At 43.5% G+C, this 20,757-nt stretch overlaps 1 protein-coding gene across 1 annotated transcript in view; it reads right to left on the bottom strand.

The window, feature by feature from the left end:
* Positions 1-299: 299 nt before the first annotated feature.
* Positions 300-20,757, bottom strand: part of LOC119464410 (transmembrane protein 62) — a 45,674-nt gene continuing 25,216 nt past the window's right edge. Inside the window, exons 11-14 of the mRNA XM_037725362.2 lie at positions 19,614-19,695; positions 16,725-16,853; positions 14,155-14,273; positions 300-8,628 (exon numbers count right to left, since the gene is read on the bottom strand). Coding sequence (XP_037581290.1) covers positions 8,290-8,628; positions 14,155-14,273; positions 16,725-16,853; positions 19,614-19,695 — 669 coding nt within the window. The 3' untranslated portion in view covers positions 300-8,289. The remainder of the gene's footprint in view (positions 8,629-14,154; positions 14,274-16,724; positions 16,854-19,613; positions 19,696-20,757) is intronic.

The following is a 20,757-nucleotide window of genomic DNA, read 5'->3' as shown; positions in this document are numbered from 1 at the left end:
GTATATAGCGATCGTCATTTGCACTCAAATGTGTTGCAACATTAGTGCGATGTTCCATAAAGTTTTTCCTCTGAGCTTTCATGATTTATTGCTGTTTGGCTGTGGGGGATAACAGTGATTTCTTGCCCCCCCTTCCTTCCTTCCTACCACGCAGGCACACACACACACACACACACACTTGCAGACGTACATGTGCACAAAGAACACACAGAAGTGCAAGGCAGTTCAGTTACACAGACGTGTACAAATGTGTGCATTGGCGCACAAGAGTAACGGTTAGTGAAGAGGAGCCACGAATGTACACAACCAAGAACATTTCTTTATTATTGAGGTGAGGCACCATGCAATACTAATAACTCTGCTGGTGACTAGCATCACAGATGGATGCAGGCATAAGCTGCAACATGGTCATACTCACAGTCAAGTTTCTGCGGCAACGGAGGGAAAGATACGGAGGTGAAGTGCACAAAAGTAAGAGCGCTGCTGAAAATATAGTTTTACATTCTCATTCACATTAGTTTAAGCTGGAAATCAGAGAACAAACACCTTATTTACAATTTAGTGCTTATAACAAGATAAGTAGTACACCACTCAATATTGAGCTTAACTCTCAGATTTTCACTTCTGCTTTTAGGCAAATGCAAAGCTGCCAGACGTAGGAACTACGCTGATTCAGTACCTAGTCCAAGCAACTGAAGCGCTATCAAATCCTGCCGGACTACTTTGTACAGTAACTTGTGCTTTGCCTGTGTAGCTCTCCCTTCACTGTCACAGAAAGTTGTGCAGGAGTAAAGCTCACAGGCCTGTACACAATACGAATGAAGTGAGTAAAGAGAAAGGTTGACACACCCATGGAATCAAAATAAAAAGTTGTAATAGGCAGTTGCATAGACGTTGCATCTGTAAATGTAATCTCAACATGAGATGCAAGGAATTAACGTGGGAACACAGTGTGCTCAGGGCTAAGGCTACCACATAGATTAACGTAGCAGTTTTCTTTTTGTTAAAATTTCATGCATGACAGAGTGCACTTTTTTTTTTGCAGATGTTCCATAAAGTGAGTTTTGCAATGTGTGTACAGAAAGCTCCAGATAACAACACCAATAAAAACATAACCAAGCAACACTCAACTCTGCCTACGTCTCAGTACAGCTAAAATAAGCTTCATTTTAACAAAATGTGTTGCTGGGCTAGTTGGTTCTTTACTGATTGAAATAAAGGAAAGCAAAAACTTCAAACTGGATGGAAATCTCGGTCTTTACTACCGTCACATTTGAAGTTTGTGCTTTCCTTTATTCCATTTACTAAGCTTCATTCGGAAGAATTTTCATCCCCAAAAGTTAGAGGTGCGACTCAGGCATGGGCAAAATCCGAAAATATATCTATTTTGGACAGTTCAACCTTGTCATATGAGAGCGGCCATCACACAAGTTCATATTGCATGTAACCATCGGCAGCATTTGACAAGGGCAATAAGCTTATGATATATGTGGGTACAGTAAAAGCTCAATGATACGAATCTCACGGGGTCACGAAAAATATTCCTATTAGCCGAAATTTGTATCATCGAAACACAATTAAAACTACTGTCGAATCTCGATAATTCGAACTCGAAGGGGCCCGAAAATTTGTTCGAATTGAAAGTACGTATTTTTGAAGTATTCGTGCACCATAGCACGATGCACGAACGGTGCGAGTCGTGAAATATCGCGGCGCGCAAGCGCATAGCAAGCGCGGGCCACGAAACTGCCCACGCTGGCTAACGGTCGCTTCCCGATAACGACAGAAAACGAAGCTTCAGGGAGCGAGCGAGCGGCGCCGGCACGCGGGTGCGCGCGGAGACCGTCGAAGGTGAGGGAGGTGGGCGGCAGGGAAGCGGATTTGGCCGCGTCAACTCCGCCGCTTCGGTGGCTCCCCTCGCCCTCCCTCTCAACTCCCTCGTAGCTCTCTCACCTTCGACTCCGTGCGCCCGCCGCCGTGCTGGCGCCAGCTTATTTTAGCCGCCCCCTGAAGTTTCGTTTTCTGCCGTTATCGGGAAGCGAGCGTTTGCGGGCGTGGCAGTTTCGTTGGCCCGACTGTGCCTCTGCCGCTGCTTTCCTCTGCGCTGCTGCCGCAGCGTGCAAGGTCAACATGTGACTAGAAAATAGAGGAGAAGGGTTCACTGCCATTTTATCCGCGTGGCTGAGACGTCGGCACTAGTGTGTGCTAGAATACGGTTGTCTAGAACACGCTTGTTCCGGCGCGATGCAGAAACGGCGACCTTGCAATTTGAGAGAGGAGGAAGTTTCCGCCGCGGGTTCTTTTTTTTTTTTTTCCTGTTCCTTCGCGCGCGGCATTGAGGGGTCTCTCCTGAGCTTTTGCTCTATGGCGGTGTCGGAGCAATGCCGGTCGGAGGCGCCGCCGCGTTATTTGGCGCGCTGCTAGGAGCATTGTCGGTGCGCGGTATGTTCGAAATAAGCGTGTTCGAATTCACGAGATTCGACTGTAGCTAAATTAAAGAGTCAGAGGTGAACTCACTCAGGCACATGTACGTAAAAAGCATTTATTTCTTGAAGCGCCACCGCTTCAAACTCTTCGCGCCCAGTCGCGGAGTCTGCGCTGTCCGGCGCCGCGCCTCCGCACCAAAAGAGAAGGAGAGAAAGCGCGTGACTGCGCGCTGTTCTCTTTCGCGGCCGTCGGTGGGGCGGCGTTTATTCGTATCAACCGACGCAGGCTGAAAATTGATTCGTAACAACCGTTCTCTAGCACGTTGCAAAGTAATGGGGCTCGGCCGGGACCACAGAAAAATTCGTATCATCCGGAAATTCGTATTAGCCGTGATCGTATCATCGAGCTTTTACTGTATATATGTAGTGACCACATGCAATAAACAATCAGTCGTTTGCAGCGCTGTCTCTTCATCTCCTCTGTCGTCCTTTTGCGCTATACCTGAAATTTAACCGTGAGCACTCTCTACAGCTGACAGAGATTTGTTGTACTGTTCTCATGCTGTGATGAGACCTAGTTTAAAAACATGAAAAAAAAATATTGTGCATTTGCCAGTGGCTTGCTAATTTCAATTCTGGGGATTTACGTGCCAAAACCACATTTGATTATGAGGCATGCCGGAGTGGAGGACTCTGGATTAATTTCAACCACCTAGGGTTCTTTAATGTGCACCCAATGCGTACACGGGCATTTTCGCATTTCACTCCATCGAAATGCAGCCACCACAGCCAGAAGTTCATCCCATGCCGTGAACAGAATAGAAAACGGACTGCAACGTTGACAGCAGCGGTAGCAAGGCATTGAAAGTAAATATTAGTACACTTGCTCAAATTGCCCTTTGAGTATCTGGCTTGCAGACGATGTCTGTTTTCAATTTCTAAGTGACAAAATCAGGCAATTGCCAATGATCAATGTATGAAACAGACCACAAGGACAAGATTTGTGATGTAAAAAACAAAGTTAAAACAATTTTTGAGGAGCTTGTCAATGTGTACAGGTCACAGTGCTTTCACAAAATTCATACTGGAGCTATACAGCTGAAAAAGGTGCAAGAATGTGAGCAAGCACAATACGAGTGAAGTTATTTGATAAAAAGCCAGAAATTAAACATATAATGGTGCTGAATCATACTGAAGGGCTAACAAGTTTATTTCACCAGGCTATTAATGCCATTCAGGGATTGTGAGAACACCCAGAAAAAAACGTTTAACCTTGCACTCAGCCCTGCAATGCTTGAAACAGCGAAGCTGGGCGAAAGTAGCCCAGCATTTTCTGGAAGTGCGCGCAAACTTTTCCACTTATTACTCATGATGATGATGATTTCTTTTCGCGCGTCTCGGATTTAAGGCCGTCACTGCGTGTTGCATAGCGCCGCTTGCAACACCGACACCGCGTTTCAATGCCGACACCGCGTTCCAGGAGACCCGCTCCGTGAATGAGTCTCTCTCTCTCGCTCTCATAGCGCACAAAACCTCTTCACCTCGCAGAGCACAAGCGTACGAACGCACCAGCTGTGGACGAAGACGACGACGCTCGAACGCAATCATATGGTTCGCATAAATGCATGTTCTGCAAGTGTGGCTGTATAGCATAGTGGTTACGATGCTCCCTTTGGGACCGGTGTACGCGGGTTCGAATTCCGCCTTGGGAAGAAAGTTTATTTTCTTTATTAACTTCATCTGTCTAAACTAATTTAGAGTTTCTCCTTAGTGTCTCTTTAATTAGTTTACACAAATATCTACTTGCAGCAGTTTACTGTGAACTGTACAGGAAAGCTTGTACAAGTAGTTTCCTTTCCTAAAGATCATTTTAACAGCACAAGATGAATGGATGAAACTGTGAAGTCAGTGCAGCAAATGAAAATACATATATAGAACATCACACCAAGGTGCAGTTTTCATCACAAATTCAGGAAACTCTCGTGAGGTCTCTTGACAGAATTTGAGCAGAGTGTAAAAGTTACAGGTCAGCAGGTGTCATTTTAAATGCAACAGCTTATGCATGGAAATGCTGTGCAAATATTTAGGATAACAGAATACTGAATGAAACAGTTCAATTCAGTCAACAAGCTGGGTGTACATTGCTAAATTTTTCTTCTATGTAGTACAAAATACTTTAACGCACAAAGTTAGGTTGGACAGACACCCTTTTGAAACTGCTGAGCTCTCTAGTAAAACAAAAGTGATATCTAAAAAAATAGAGTTACTATAGTGGTTCAAACACTAACATCAGAGATTTAACAAGGGTCCTCATATTTGCATTAAGCTACATTCGTCAGAAGTGCCTGAAAGTTAAGTATTTTGCTGGAGAAAAAGTGTACATATGGTTAAGCAAGGTCACTATAAAGACCTACAGTCCCATGTTCAATGGAAACCCATCTGGTGAGAAAGGAACATAATTGAACTAAACATACTTGCCAAATAAAATAAAAAATAAAAGCGATTGCGTTATGTCGACCTTGATTGGACCGATGTAATAGATCAATTATTTGGCAGGTTGAATTAAACAAGATGGAGAAAAAAACTCCAAAACACACTGCTAATTCATTTGGCAGTATTTTTCCAGATTCTAACATGCCCACAAATCAAACGCGTGCTCACTTTTTATGTGTCCAAAGTAGAAAACTAATGTCTCCTAAACAAAGCAGAAACCTAATACCAGTTTTTTAGCAAGAAAAATGGGCATGGACCTAATATGTGTTACACAATGGTGGCTGGTGTTCTAAAGTCAGCTTCGCCGCCATACACCTGTGTTATGCAGTAAAGAATAGGAATGCCCTGAAGGCAGTTCTGTTATCGGGTCCGATTGCACTGCGCAGGCAATTTTCAGCCCAATTATCATGAATTAAAAAAAAGGAAAAAAAAAGAAAGAAGAAAAAAAATTAAAAGGGGGCACATTTTAGAATCAGGTAAATATCATAATCAGACATTGTGAGCTACGGTTATTGCTTGGAAATCTTTCTTCCCATGGCAGCCTGAGGATAGGCATTTTTGACAGGAGATGACGTGTGTTCAATGCATTCACTGTCGCCTCTGGCTAACCTCCCTGTCTTGCCATCTATTACTCCTTCCTCCACAGTCGCCTAAGCTCTGCTGAGACAGGGACTGCCACCAGAGGGTTCGCTATTGGGGTAACCTTAGGGGTCAGGCATGCGCATGCTGACTGGTCAAGTTTGAATTATCCGGCAAAGGCCAATTTTAAGATCGAAATAAGGAAAGTTTGTGTCCATAGAAATGCATGGGCGCTGGCCAGGGCCTTTGATCATGATCGAACTGGAGGTGAATTAATGGAAGTCTACTGTAATACTGATTCTGGTGTTTTGGAGCCCATATGGGACCCTTGGATAGTTATGGACCCCAAAACACCAGAATCAATATTTCTTTTATTTGGCGAGTGTGTTTTAGTTCACTTATAAGGACCCGTGTTCCATCAAGATGACACATGGCAAAACAATCAGGCAGTGAAACACCAGTGGCGACTAGGGCGGATCATCAATGTTTCCTTTTCTCTATTCCAGTGTGTATTACTGTTAAACCTTGATATAACGAAGTCAGCAAAATTGGCAATTTGTTTCTTTATATCGAAATTTTCTTATTTTGAAATTTTTTTTATGCAAATAAGTACAGTGGCTGATGGATTTTTCTTACACGGAAGGGGCGGCATAATTTTTCGCATTATCGGGCAATTAGGAAAAGCAAAATTAAATGAGAAAAAAAAAATTTTAACTTTGTGTATCGGCGACGAAAGATAAGGTTTCATGCCTTGTCAACAATATCTTCAAATTGGTGGTACGATGTGAAGCCAGCTATGCTTTCACATCCACTCTGCCCCAGTCGCTGATAGTGTTGCGCGCAGTGGGACGATGCTATCACGAAAGGACAACTCTATCATGAAAAGTGCCGGCAGCAAGGAGCGAATGCTTCGTCTGCCTCTCTGTTCAACAAGTTTCTGAAACTCAGGATTGTGCAACCTCCAGCACTAAACCTGCAGAAACACAGCACACGATGCCATGCCATCTAAGCTCACCCAGTCTTTGCACAAGCGGCAGATTAGCTTTAAAACAGGGCGTGTGAGCTGCGCATGCACTCAGCCATGTGCAACCACGGCCATGCTAAAAAAGGAGACATGTGCCAATCTGTCCCCCACACCCTTCCCCCAAGGCTCGTGCGCGCTTCGTCACATTACGGTGAGCTCGCTCCCTTCCCCCACTCACATGAGAAGATGGCACTCACTCATCAAGCCACTATCTTTCTCGGCTCATCCTCACACGCTTTCACTTGCATCTAAAGCATACAGCACACAGGGCACGATAGGATCTCATCGCACGCGCACTTTATACGAAACATGATGCTGCTCCACTTCGGTGGTTGCACTTGGCTGCGCGGCGCGTAATTTGAGAAGTGCATTCGCAAGTAGCCGCATGTAATTCAATCATTCGACCATCTGCATCTGTGGAAGTATCCAATCATTGTCTTAGTATTCATTCATGGTGGCAGTGAAATTTCGTTATATTGAAACAGTGTATAAACACACTTCATTATATTGAGTTTTAAAATATGTGGTGTTTTATGAAAAAGAAGTTATTAATGTTAAATACTTCGTTATATACAGAATTTCGTTATACTGAAGTTTGTTATATCAAGGTTTAACTGTATTCCAATGGCAATTACATTCTTCACCTAGTACCAACTTAACTGAAAACCAAGTTGTTCCAAAGGCCACCAGCATCTCTTGCATCCAAGTTCGAGCAGGTCTGTCACTCCTGCCATGTTAAAGTGCACTCACTTTAGTAATCCAAGTTTATTCATCTCTTGCTTAAAAATCATGTGAAGTAAGTTAGGGCCACTGCCTCCGAAGCTTTCCAGTGTAGCGCTCCTTTCGTCTGGCACAACACCCAGGCACTGTTCATGGTTAAGCCCCGAGACTAAGTCATAGCCACAGCTCTTCAATCTGCTCAGTTGTGAAAAATTCTATGTGAAACCTGGCACACTCTCAAGATTTCTTGAACGACTTGTTAAAAGCACATCTGCTTGTCACTTTTGTTGTTATGTGAAGTCTTAGCAGAAGCTTGAAAATGATCTAAGAGCACTAAGAAATAATAGATCATTTTCAAGTGTAAACCAACTTGCCCCATTTTACACCATCTGCGTTAACCCTTTCTCTGCCGATTACAGCTGTTGGTTATAGCTGTCACCATTATTTGCACCAATGTAACCAATGATGTGCATATTTGTCATCAGGAAAAATACCTCGCAGTGCGAACCTATCATGAACATTGTACCAGCTTGCTTTTAGTTGCAGTACTCGACACTAGACGACGGCGCGTATCAATGTTACTTCGATTGTATTTACAGTGGAACCTCACTGATACGATTCTGATTTATATGTTTTTCGGGATGATAAGTTTTTTTTTTCTTTTCCCGATAATACGATTTGGTTGGATAATACATTGAATAATACGATTTTCAAATGATACGCTATATTTTATGGTTCCAGTGAAGATCGTATCAACGAGGTTCCACTGTTGTCTGTGTTTATTAAGGGCTGCTTAAATTCTTGCACTGGAAACATAGCCATCTGTACACCACATTTCTGGTAAATTTGGTAAAATTTTTGTTGTTTCCTATGGTAAAGGAAGGGTTAACATAAGCTTTTGCCAGTGGCTAAAACATACAGGGATGCACAGCCTAATCTAATAAGAAATGACTAGAGATCACAACGTGACATTTTACGAAGAGGATTTTACAACCGGTAAGATTGAAAAGGAAGCTACGGCGAAGAAGGAATGGAAGCAGGTGCCTGTCAGCTGGAACCGGCTTTGCTGTTGGCTGCGCCATCATTGGCCGCACCACTGCTCACAAACCGCTCAAACTTTTCGAGGCGGTGGTAGGGCAGTGTACGCGCCCTCTGCCAGCTGATGACAGAGACGGCGGGCATGCCGACAAGCAGGAAGCCAAAGACCAGTGCCAGGTAGCCATAGGCGAGGACGAACAGGGCTGCCCAGAGGCACTGGAGGGACAGCACAGCCACCAGTGGCAGTGCACTAACTGCTGGATTTGCAGCACCCGCACGCAATGCCTGGCGCCTTCGCCACAGTGTGCACCCCAGGCAGCACACCAATGGCACATAGCACATCGCAATCTGCAAAGGTTAACCCCATTGAGGTTTGAGAAAGTTGAGGAATGGTAGTGTACTGGGATGCTATTCTGGACATTGATATGTTCCTTCGTATTGTCTAATCCACCATCTTGTTAGCTCTGATTAGCTGAGAGGGCTGCTACAGCCTCAATGAATGGCTCAATATGCTGCCATTACAGAATGTGACAATATGACAGAATTTGACAATGCTCAGAATAACACCCCTGGACTAGTTGGCGTTGGTACAAAAGCAATGTTGAAAATAAAAAAGACAAAGAAAAGCAAGAAAAAGAGAGAGAGAGTAGGAAAGAAAGGAAGAATAACACATGTGCACAAGACAAGTTATGTTAAATTGTTAGGTTTAACATCCCAAAACCACTAGCAGGGTGACAAAGCTAAAGCTCCTTTATATAGATAAGTGGCTTGAATCTTTTGAGCAACTCAGGTTAAAAAATTATAGGGTTTTATGTGCCAAAACCACCATTTGATTATGAGGCACGCCGTAGTGGGGGACTCCGGAATAATTTTGACCACCTGGGGTTCTCTCCTGGGGGTTCTCTTACTTTACATGAAGTCTTTCACAAATCATTTGGTGAAAATATCCGTGGATGCATTGTACATTGATGTCAGTGTGATAAACACTCATATTTTTTCCGTATGCCGTCAGGACTGAGTAACATACAGTAACGTAAGGCGCGCCATCATCCTCACCATGTACTGGTAAGAACATGATCCCATAAACATATAGAGGCAGGTCTTTTTTCAAAGTTCATTGAAGAATGCCCTGAAAGAACAAACACATCTTCCAAGAAATTCAGGAACATGTGTTGTATGGTTCCACGTTTTCAACATATAAAGTAGCGAGTTTTAACACAGTACAAATACAGTAAAACCTCGTTATTATGAAGTTGAAAGAGGAGCCGCACTTTCACAGCTGACTTTGGCTGCCAGGAAATGCGCTACTAGTAGTCACTGGGCAAGCCGATGCAAAAGCTATCTGCTCAATGCTGAAGGACCACGACTGATGCGTTTCTGCCACGTCTTTGTCAACAAGATGACTGCTTTTTCTAATCTAGCTGTCATGATCTATCTTCTTCGTCACTGTGCACAGATAAGCTACAGTGCTGAACAACTATGCCATGGATACAAGCTCCACAACTACAGACATTTAAGCAGGAGCCGGGGACAGTCCAGGATGGCTACCTGAGGTGTTTTATTGAGAAGATGGTGCGGCAAGTCCTGACTCAGCATCCAAGTAAGCGAGCAGAAGACGCCCAGGATTCCAAAACCAAGACGTGCAGCAATCCTTTAGTCAACTTCCATTAATTTGACCCTAATGGAACTGACGAAACTGATCTAATTATCCAGCGGGCTGAATTATACAAGATGTAGAAAAAAACACCAAAACACAAAACTGATTAATTTGGCAGCATTTGCCCGATTCTAACACACCCCCAAATGCAACGTATGCCCGCTTTCTATGTGTCTAAAGTAGAAAACTAACCTAGAGCTCCTAAAAAAAAAAAGCACAAATATAACGCGCATCCTAGTTTCAAGCAAGAAAAATGGACAAGCGTCTAATAGGCAGCACAATGGCGGCCGTTTTACTAAAGCCAGGTTCGGCGTGATACATCTGTGTTATGACGTAAGGCATACAAATGCCACGAAGGTGGTTTTGGTATTGTGTCCCATTGCACCGCGCAGGCATATTTGACGCGATAGCTGTAAGGGCCCCATGTCACAGAAAATCCGGCGTCAGCGTTGGCGTCTGCAGCCGAGAAAATCATCCCGAACCACACCGACCACGCAGGCCCTCCGCGTGGCACAGAGGCGTTAGTGAACTACCAGAACTTCTTAAAGAAAATGTGTCACAAAAATTGTAAAGTATTACTTGACCACAACCTACAGACATGATAGTGTCGGACTAATTTAAATATATGAGAAAACATAATTCTGTTACGCGGGAACTCAAACACAAACACCTTTTCCAGCCTTTCTACCATTCATACAGCGGCGAGCCCCATTCGGTTCCTTGCACAAACACCATCCAGATGGGACTCGCCTCCTTGGCAGCGGCGCGTGGAGGCAAAGGTGGAGAAAAAAACAAAGCTACAGTTGCCAGCAAACGTGACAAGCAGTCAGGGATCTTTTAATGTTATCGCGTTCCACTCTTAAAGGCAAAGCTTAAGCATCCTCCAAATTTTTCAGCCCAATTGTCATGAAAAAAAAAAAAAAGGGCGCATGCTAAAATTGGGTAAATACTGTAATGAGAAATTATGAGCTATGGTTATAGTCTAAATGTTTCCTAGGGTAGGCCGAAAACAGGTGTTTTCGACGAAAGATGATGTGTGTTCAACGCATTCACTTTCCCATAAGGCCACCGAGACAGACAATGCCATTAAAGGGATCACTATTGCGGTCACCATAGGGGTCAGGCACATAGGTGCTGACTAGTCATGTTTGAATTATCTGGCGAAGGTCAATGTTAGGATTGAAATAACAAAAGTTTGGGTCCACAGAAATGCATGGGCGCTGGCCAGGAGCTTCGACCTGGATTGAGTTAACTGAAATATCGAATTAACTGGAGTCGAATTAACGGAAGTCTATTGTATTCATGGAATTAATGACCCAATGGTGAGAATTTCAAGAAATGTTACATCCAGAAAGCGTATGTGCCAACGAGTGCATAGAAGGCGCTCGTCAACGTGAGAGACACTTTGCCCTGCTCAAAGTATCCGGGAGTGGTTTACAAGATTCCCTGCGCAGATTACAAAAGTGTCTACATCGTAGAAGAGCAAAACTTATAAAGCTGACTGAAACAACATAGAAACGACATCACCAAGAACCATGCGGCATCAAATGCCATCCCAGACACTGGGACGAGGCAAAGGCCATTATCAAGGCTTCGCCTGGAATCACTGGTCATCCAAACTACTGAAAACAGGCTCAGCAGGATGCAAGGCAATCTGGACAATCTGTATTCTCGAACCCTGACACATGCGCTCTAGCATACATAAATTAATCTTGTAATGACCAGCTCAATGTGAACAAGCAATCTGTAAGATCCGGAAATGTCAAGCTTTGTATTCTTTGACAGTAGTCTGTGACCTGTTGTACTAATGAAGAAGGTTTGTTATATCCATTTAAAGGAAACATTTGGTTCGTTAAGAAGGTCTTAAATGCATGGGTTTCTATAAGAGCTTTAAGGAGAACTATGAATTGCTTTGTTATATACAACCCATTACATTACTAATAGGGTTTGACTGTAGTCCCCTTCCTTGAATTTATGTTTTAACCTCGAGTGTCCCTAGATGAAGCTTAAAGAAAACGATCTGGTGCCAGATGGTAATGCCATTCAATATACTCTTGCCAATACATTTTGATCCCATACAAGTTGTGCAGTAGACTACCTTTAATTCGGCTTCGGCTAAAGGAGTCCTGAACTACTCCTCAGGCTTGGTGAAAAAACATAGTCTGCGGATAGCATACACTGCTGCGAATATCTCAGGCAAGTTTTGCAGTCGTGCGTGGCGTGTGGAGCTCGCAAGTGGAGCGCACCTTTCTCTCAAACGCTTTCTTTTCAACAGCAGCCTGCTCCTCAGTCTTTTCTGGATGTTTTATTTCGTAACAAAGCGGATTCCCATACGCGACTGCTATTGGCCAATAGCTGACGTTAATCATGAAGGGTGTTTCGATCAGTGCGCTTCTCACTACTGTTACTGTATATATTTATTGATGCAGTTTAATCAACAGACTGAAGTAAGCGAAAATGTGCTTTTGAATTTCAATAATGATTACATACGATTGCCTTAATTACATCCATGCCCTCGGGCTTAGCAGCGCAACACGAAAGCCGCTACACACCCACGGTGGGTAGGAGGAGAGGGGGGGGGGGGGTATATGTACCAGTGAACCCCCCCTCTCCTCCTGAAAGGTACTTGCCTGTGTGCGTAAGCAAGTAACCAAGGTATTATTGCTTCTTTGAAAAAATAACCATTTTTGCTTCTACGCCTCGGCGCATTCTGTGAAAACAAAAACATGAATTGTCAGTGGTGTCGCCGTCCTCACACCTGTTTCGATCGTTATTAGAACTAATAAAACTTACTTTAAGTAATTAAACGTAGGTGATAATGTGAGTGGGTATATCATATATCAGACGATAAAAAATGGTCTGAAGGCATGCATGCAAAGCATTTGATCATTTTGGCATTGTGCAAGGAGGTACAAGGTATAAGTATGCCATAAGTAAGCGTTACCACGACCCAAATGCAAAATTACATCCCTAAATTAGGTATTAATAGAAGGTTATAGCAGATCAGTGTTTTCTGTCCTGGTACATGCAACCAGTGTGAGGATGACGTCATTGTGCGCAGATGTGGCGTGAACAGTAGTGCACATGCGCAACAGGGAGTTTTAGAAATAATGTCCCCTAAGTCGGTTGTAACCCAAAAACACAAACACCTTTGTACGCCTTCTGCATTTTTTTCGTACTCTCTTTGCATTCTTTTGTATGCCTGGTGGTGTGTGCCCCTAACTTCGTGTGTGCAATGTCTAAAATTCCCTGATGTCTAGCACGTACCGTACTGTATCCGTATCAGCGCGAATGGCTTTGAAGCTCGAAGAGCACAACGTGTTGCATAATACCGGTTCTCGAAAGTCAGCTTCGCCTCAATACAGCAGAGTTACGCGGTGAAGCGTATGCAAAGTGTTGCGTTGAAGCATACCTAGAGTGGGAAGGGGCAATTGTCACAGGACACGCTACTTTTCCTATAATTACACGCGCGAGCACCTGCCATCTCCTACCACAATACAAGCACCAATATGCCTAATAAGTGTGCTTGCAGGCCTTTATAGCTATTTCGGACGTGCCTATGGCAATTTGAGCTCTTGGGGGCTGTAAAAGGCATGCATTCATTTTTTTTTTTGGACTGACCAATTTTTCAGACGTTTTCGTGACCCCTAGGGAGTCCGAAAAGTTGACTCTAATAAACTACTGAATATAATGAACAACACATGTTCTACCATATGTAGAGCTTTTCTAGCCGAAAACATTTTTTCATTTTGTTGCACCTGACATTTTATACAGGAACTTCTTCCTTTTTGATTGTGCATGTTCACTGAAACGTGTATTAACTGTGCATGCAAATGTGATGTCTTTTCTGTCAATGTTTTGCATGCAGGATAGGTGAGTGCCACCATTTCTATTGTACTGTACTGCTGCAATGTACAGGGCTTTAGCCATGTCGAGCTAGAGCTTTTACTTCCTATGCCCTCTGCATTTTGAAGTTGAAATAAACTGACTAATTGCAAGGGAAATATTGTCATTCACTCAACAGTAGCTTCACATTATTTTTGGGTGGACAACAAACAATTTTCTCCCCTATCAAATGGTTTAAATTACAGCTTCTTCTGCTACTAAATACTCCACGCAAAAACAGCAATGTGCACACCTCAAAAAAGGGTAGCATTGATTGTGACACCTTGAACCACATATAGAACAATGAGAAGCAGAAAGGTGACAGCACTCACAAAGACCATGCCATAGAAGTAGGAGAGTCCACCGGGCAGGAACGTGCCGTAGACAATGATGCCCCAGACAAAGCAGGCACCCAAGTGGCCCTCCACCATCTCACCAACAAACCAGGGTCCTGGGCACAAAATTGAGGTGAGAAAAATTTAATTGGCACTTGTGGCAAGCAGAGAAACAAGAAAAAGCATTAGCAAACCGAATAGAAGTGAAGGAGATAAGACAGCTTTGATGATGGTGCTAATGGCCTTCCATATTGCAGAGCTAAGTGGTCATAATTGATTGCGGCCGCATAGCTAGGGCCGTATTGTGCCTTGGAAAGTGACCGTCTGAGAATACATGAACCCTGCTTCAAGAATGCCGATTCCGGTGCCAGCCAACAGGCCTCGTGTGGATTCAGTGTTGCCAGATGTAGATTTGTATGAAGGTGCTGTATTTTCGGTCAATAACTTTCGGGGATACGAAATACAATCACTTTCGAGCTCTGCACCTGACATGTTGCCATCTATGGGCGACAGCATACACTGGAGGAATGCTGTTGCGTGTGTGGAATGCAGTTGCTCCGCATTTGGTGCCGAGTTAAGTGAAATTCCACAAACGTGATTTCTTCTCTGAAAGTGATAGACCATACTGCTCCATATTAGTGCTGCTGCTGCTGATCGACACATGGGGCGCACTTTGCGTTGTCGGAAATGCGGTTCTATAGCCTCAAGCACGGCTTGCAATGTAGGCTAATGGAATTTTGACAGTAAAGTTGGCGATGCATTACCCATCTGTGCTGTCTCGTTTTGCAACAACGAAATTCTCATTAAGAGAATTTTTTTTTGCTTCCCCCACTAATTTTGTTATTGAAGAGTTCAACTGTATTAGAGAAAACAACCTTCGTATAAATACAGAATCTTTTGCCATCCCTAAACAAAATAAAATATAGTCAACTTCCATTAATTCGACCCTGATGAGACCGATGAAACTGATTGAATTATCCAGCAGGTCAAATTAAACGAGATGGAGAAAAGGTACCAAAACACAGCGCTTATTCGTTCGGCAGTACTTGCCCAATTCTAACACATCCCCCAATCAAACGCACGCTCACTTTCTGTGTGTCCAAAGTAGAAAACTAATGTAGAAATGACATCAAAGCTCCTAATCAAAGTATACATCTAACACACCAGCTAGTTTCCTAACAAAAAAAAAAAAATGGCCAAGTTTCACATCAGTTCCACAATGGCAGCCTGTTTTATAAAGTCAGCTTTGCCACACGGTCTTTTAAAGTCAGCTTCACCGTAATACACCTATGTTATGCGGTAAAGCATAGAAGCACCACGAAGGCAGATTTGGGTAAGTAATTTGTAATCTCTTATCTTCGAACTGCAATGAATATTCAACAACGTCAAATAGAGGATTTCAGCATAGAATATGAATTGAATAGCAAGGTCTATTTGATTCGTATTCAAAATAGCCACTAGTGATTATTCACACTTCTCTTGTGTCGACTAGTGTAAATACCAAGGCTTTGGAGATAAGTTGACACTGCAAACCCCATACAGAGTTGACTAACAGTTTGGCTAACAGCATGTGGATCAACACCTCATTCCCATGATTAGAAGCACATAAACACGGTGGTGTTTACGTGGTGTAAGGTAAGCCGTGCAGCAGGTAGTGGCTCCGGCATTCCCACCATGGGGGCTGTGTTACCAGAAAAAAAAAACCCTTTTCACCAACTCTGCATAGGCCAGCAAAGCTGCTCATCGAGTCGTGCAGCACCTCTCGACTTTCTCACATCCCTCGACATTTGTCCTTTCTGCACAGCTTTAGCATCTTACACTTGGTTTCCTTGCATGACACACATGCAATGGTTGGTGTTGTAATTATGTAGCTGCAATGGAGAAATGGCGTGAGTGTTGTGGTGTGAGTGCCACCTGACGGCTTGGATAACTCGGGTGTGAAAGGAACTTACTTCTTTTTTTTTTTTTAGGCCGTGGGATGGCAGCGTGTGCAGACTGACCATGCACTCATCGGTGCACTTAGTGTAACTGTCCCGTCAAAGCTTTCCGTTCGGGTTCAGGGCATGGCATGGCATAGGTGGACATCTGCTTGGTACCCTTGTATGGTGAATCGAATGTCCTTGATACCCCAGCGAATCTCCATCTAGGAAGTATTCCCTTTATGTATTTTAGTTGGCATTGCTCTACAGATGAAACAATAAATGTCCTTTTTGTGTGTTTACACTACTGTGCGCTGTGTCTTATCTTGCCACCAGCACTTGAAAACCACTCAGACTCTGAGATACCCGTGAGTCAATTAAACTTAATTCTCAAGGATGTCAGCCTTTGAGTGAGTGAGACGAAGTGAGTTTGTGCAGGTATGTTACTCTACACCTGGGTGCCACCGCATCACTCAGAGTACGTGGGTGCACACACACGAGCAAAGGAGTCGAGGCAGATTACTACATGTGCGCACGCATGTCTTGCATGCCATGCCACGACACAGTTATCTTGTACCTGTGCTTTTATGCATTACAGATCCTTCGTAAATGCAAAAGGCTGGGAAGTTGTTTGACACAGGGCTGTACCTATGGCCAGGTAGAGAGGCAGGGTGACCAATGGCCAGAAGAGCACGTCCACTGAGACCAGCAGGTGCAGGCATCGGGTCACGCGGCCACAGCACAGACGACGATCTGGACTGAGGTCAGGAGGACCCACTGCCAGAGGCACAAGCACAACCACGCACGCTTCAGTTACACACTGTATTCAACTGTACCCTTCACCCCTCATGGCACATGCAGTATGTTTTGATGCCACTGTACGAGATACTGTTGTATGATACTGCTGTATGATACTAAGTGCAAGGTTTACGCAACTGTTCCAGCTAAGCCATTCGCTGACTACGGCTCAAATTTTGCTCAGAGGTGGCATTTCGAAGTGGCTTCAGCTTAACCACACAAAGCCCATATACCATTCCACATTAAGGAAAATTAAACAACTTGAATGCCATTTAATTCTGGCCATGGAGAATACACTCGTATAAAAAAAAAAATGAAATGTTATTCAAGTTCAGAATTATTCTAGTAATGAATTATTGTTCGGTGGTTTGCAGTGCTATCCACAACTAAAAACTTTGCTCCAGTATATCAAGAATGCTACTAAGGCTTTTCCATTAAGTTTACCACTTATCTTTTGAGGTACTAAATGAGACGTATCGCAATGTAGATTTAATACTATGTTTGTGAGCATAACTTGCTTGTTTCATTATTTGCCGAAGTGCGTGTCGTATGTGGCAATGCCACTAACAAAATGTCAATTTCGCCACGATGGAATGGTGGCGCCATCTGTCAGTGCTATGATAGAACATGGCTTTCACCTATATTTTAAAAAAACAAGTAGTACATATATTTAAAAGAGATTGAAATATTTTACCTGATATCCCCTGATCATTCTAACATTTTTTAGTACAATAATTGAGAAACTCATTGTTAACCCTGTCAACGTCACTGACATACCTGTATGTTTCTGCATTTTATTAGTCTGATGCGTGTTTTATTCTTTGTCAGATAGGAATGTGAGGCTTACACCAAAACAGCATTTGCCATTATCCATGTCATTTGCTTCATTTCTGCAAAAATAAACCTCTCGACAACTCAGCATTTTAATTTTTGCACTAACTTAACAGAATTAGCCCTGATAAAATTAACTGAGAGTATAAAAGAATTTCTCAATAATGAGCTATGGGCAGGGACTGTATTCATGATTTAAATAAAGCTTTTGACACCATTAATCGCACCATTCTGTATGATAAATTCGAATCCCTGCAAACTTGTAGGCCTACTTAAGCGCTCTTGCAAAGCTCCCTTACCAATTGAGCTCAAGTTGTTAGGTAAGCAGATGTTTTATCTTCACCAAAAACACCTACTGGGGCATTCTGCAAGAATCAATTTCAGGCCCTCTCCTGTTCCTTATTTAAGTCAATGACATGCCATCATTTCTTCACTAGTATTCTAATTGCATCTGTTTCGCTGATGACACAACCATATTTCATAGCAATTGATAAAAATATGAAGAGTCGCATAGCGAAGCTTAATGCTGATGTCATGAATATTGTTTTATACTAGTGTTAATAACTTACTAAAAGTGAACCCTGCTTAAACAAGTTTTATGTTATTTCATTCTTACTCACAAACGCCTGCAATCATTCATGAACTGTATATAGATAACTATGTCATTCCCCTATGAAATTACAGTAATCAAGTGAAATCAATTAGAAAGATGGTTGCTTTTCGTACCTGTGCACACGTTCAAACAAGGCATTGTTTCCAGCAGCAAATTCTGAAATCGATTTACTATGCTTTCATCATGGGGCAGCATGTACCCCACGCACCTGTCATCTACCACCAACTAACAAAACCAAGCAGCTGAAATAATCTCTCAGTTCTTACACAGCATCTGCACCGCCCATTTCCCGCAGCCATGGAGGTCTATTAATGCGATTGGCATTATTTGGGGACTTCACCCAGTTTTTGGTTTGTCTGTCTTTGTACAGTCCATACCTAACCTCTTTCACATCAACTCGGGTCACTGGGTAGTCCATGGTCTAATGTGTAGAGCATTGGGCTGTTGTGCTGGGGAAAATAGTTTGAAACCAACCGTCAGACATGTTTTAATGCAGACATGTTTTAATGCAACTTGCATTCTTTGGGAACCTCAAGTTTGTGGTATGTATTTTTGTTTGTATCTAAATTCTTTCACGCCAACTTGGGTACTGGGTATGTGCCGCTCTTCAATGAAGCTCTTTCACGCCAACTTCAGTATCTGGCACTTTTAATACAATGTAGTTCATCTTTACTGACAAAAAGTTAACTAGGCCTGAGCAGACGGCTTCAATATGTCACAGCAAGCTGGTGCGGGAAATTCAAGGTGACGTTGCTACAAATCTTTTACTTTTGCGTTTTTTCTGGCTTACCAAACGTCTCCTCATGGCAAGAGTGGCTTTTCTGGCATTTCATGAAGGCTAAAATTAAATTATTTATTTATTTACAAATACTGCAATCCCTTTATTATGAGCAAATTATGGGGTTTTACATGCCAAAACCACGATCTGATTATGAGGCACGCCGTAGTGGGGGACTCCGGAAATTTGGACCACCTGGGGTTCTTTAACGTGCACCTAAATCTAAGTACATGGGTGTTATTGCATTTTGTGCCCATAGAAATTCGGCTGCTGTCTTTCAGGAGGGTAATTTACTAATACAGCTCAAATAGTTCTCCTTAGTGGCCCTCTAAAAATTTAAATTTTCCCTGCAATTTGCAAGGATGCTCCAGTCAGTTCAAATGTAACCAACAGGGAGTTAAATGTAATCGTCTGTATGCCACTAGGCCGGTGCACCACATTTTGGCTGGTGGCAAAGAGGGGAAGAGAACACAAACAAGTCACATCACCACAGCTCACAAAGAAAGTGCTTCCTTACACCATGTTGATGTTTGGACTGCTTTGATCCAGCATAAGGGCAGCACACATGCCAGGACGATCAGTACAAACAGGAGCCGCAGCTGCAAACATGCAGAGCAGCAACACATTAATGTCCTGCGCACTAAATCACTGCATGCGCCTCCACGTACATGCAGAACAAGAAATCTTTCAGCTGCAATGGTTGCGGGACCTATGTGGGTGTACAGTTAAATCTCGTTGATACGATATTCACGGGAACCAGAAAATTAAATGTTTCATGTTTATATGTTTCAAAGTTTCATGTCTATCACTGAAACTGCAGCACCAGCGTCTACAAGCGCAAGGGTATGAAAGCCATCCACAAAAACGTTGATGAGGTTGGCCGGAGAAATGTGAGGACTTGAATTGATCGACGACAACGCAGAGTACGCAGCTTGCGTACCGCGGGGCGGCTGAAGATTACCGAAAAAGTGGTCTTGAATGAGGCCCAGTTATGAATCTCCGCTTCGTGATTGCGGAACCAGAGACTGGCGACGCCGGTCAAGTAAAATATGACAATGGTCAGCCTAGTCGTATCGTCCCATTTGTTGACTGCGCTCACCCTCTGGTAAGTTGCTAAACAGTCCCCGATGTCTTGGTCGTCAGTCCTGCTGAATATCGGCGGGTGACGCTGAGGCAGCACGCCGGGACAGACGGTGGGTTGAGTGTAAGAGGGGCCTTGGGTGGTGGTTTCTTCAGCCATCGCTGGCGCTGCAGGCAGGGTACAGCTTCGTAGTTCCAGGTTGGGAGACTAGGAGACTACCCAGCACCTTTCCACCAAACTGTAAGGGGGTTTATTAACAAGCAGGGGCTACGTAACAACAGCCTTGGCCCAAGAGCGCCAGTTGCTGTCTCGTGCTCTCCGGGCTGCTGGACCTCATTGTCCTCTCTCAATAGTTTGTGACGCTCTTCCCCACTACAGTATCATCCGAAATACATTGCTCCTATAGACCTACACCACGGCACTACGTCACGAAAATTATGGTGGCGCTGTCGTTGTAATTTAGTTTCATATGGTAGGCACTCCGCTGCCGAGCTGCCCGCCCGTGTCGCGTCTACCACAGCAGCCGCTGGGTTTCGCGGATGGTTGTGCAGTTCCATCTTTGAGGTATTTATTCTGTGAT

This window comes from Dermacentor silvarum, chromosome 9, assembly GCF_013339745.2.
Source record: "Dermacentor silvarum isolate Dsil-2018 chromosome 9, BIME_Dsil_1.4, whole genome shotgun sequence".
In the NCBI taxonomy this organism is placed as follows: domain Eukaryota; kingdom Metazoa; phylum Arthropoda; class Arachnida; order Ixodida; family Ixodidae; genus Dermacentor; species Dermacentor silvarum.
This window is presented reverse-complemented; position numbering and strand designations above follow the sequence as displayed.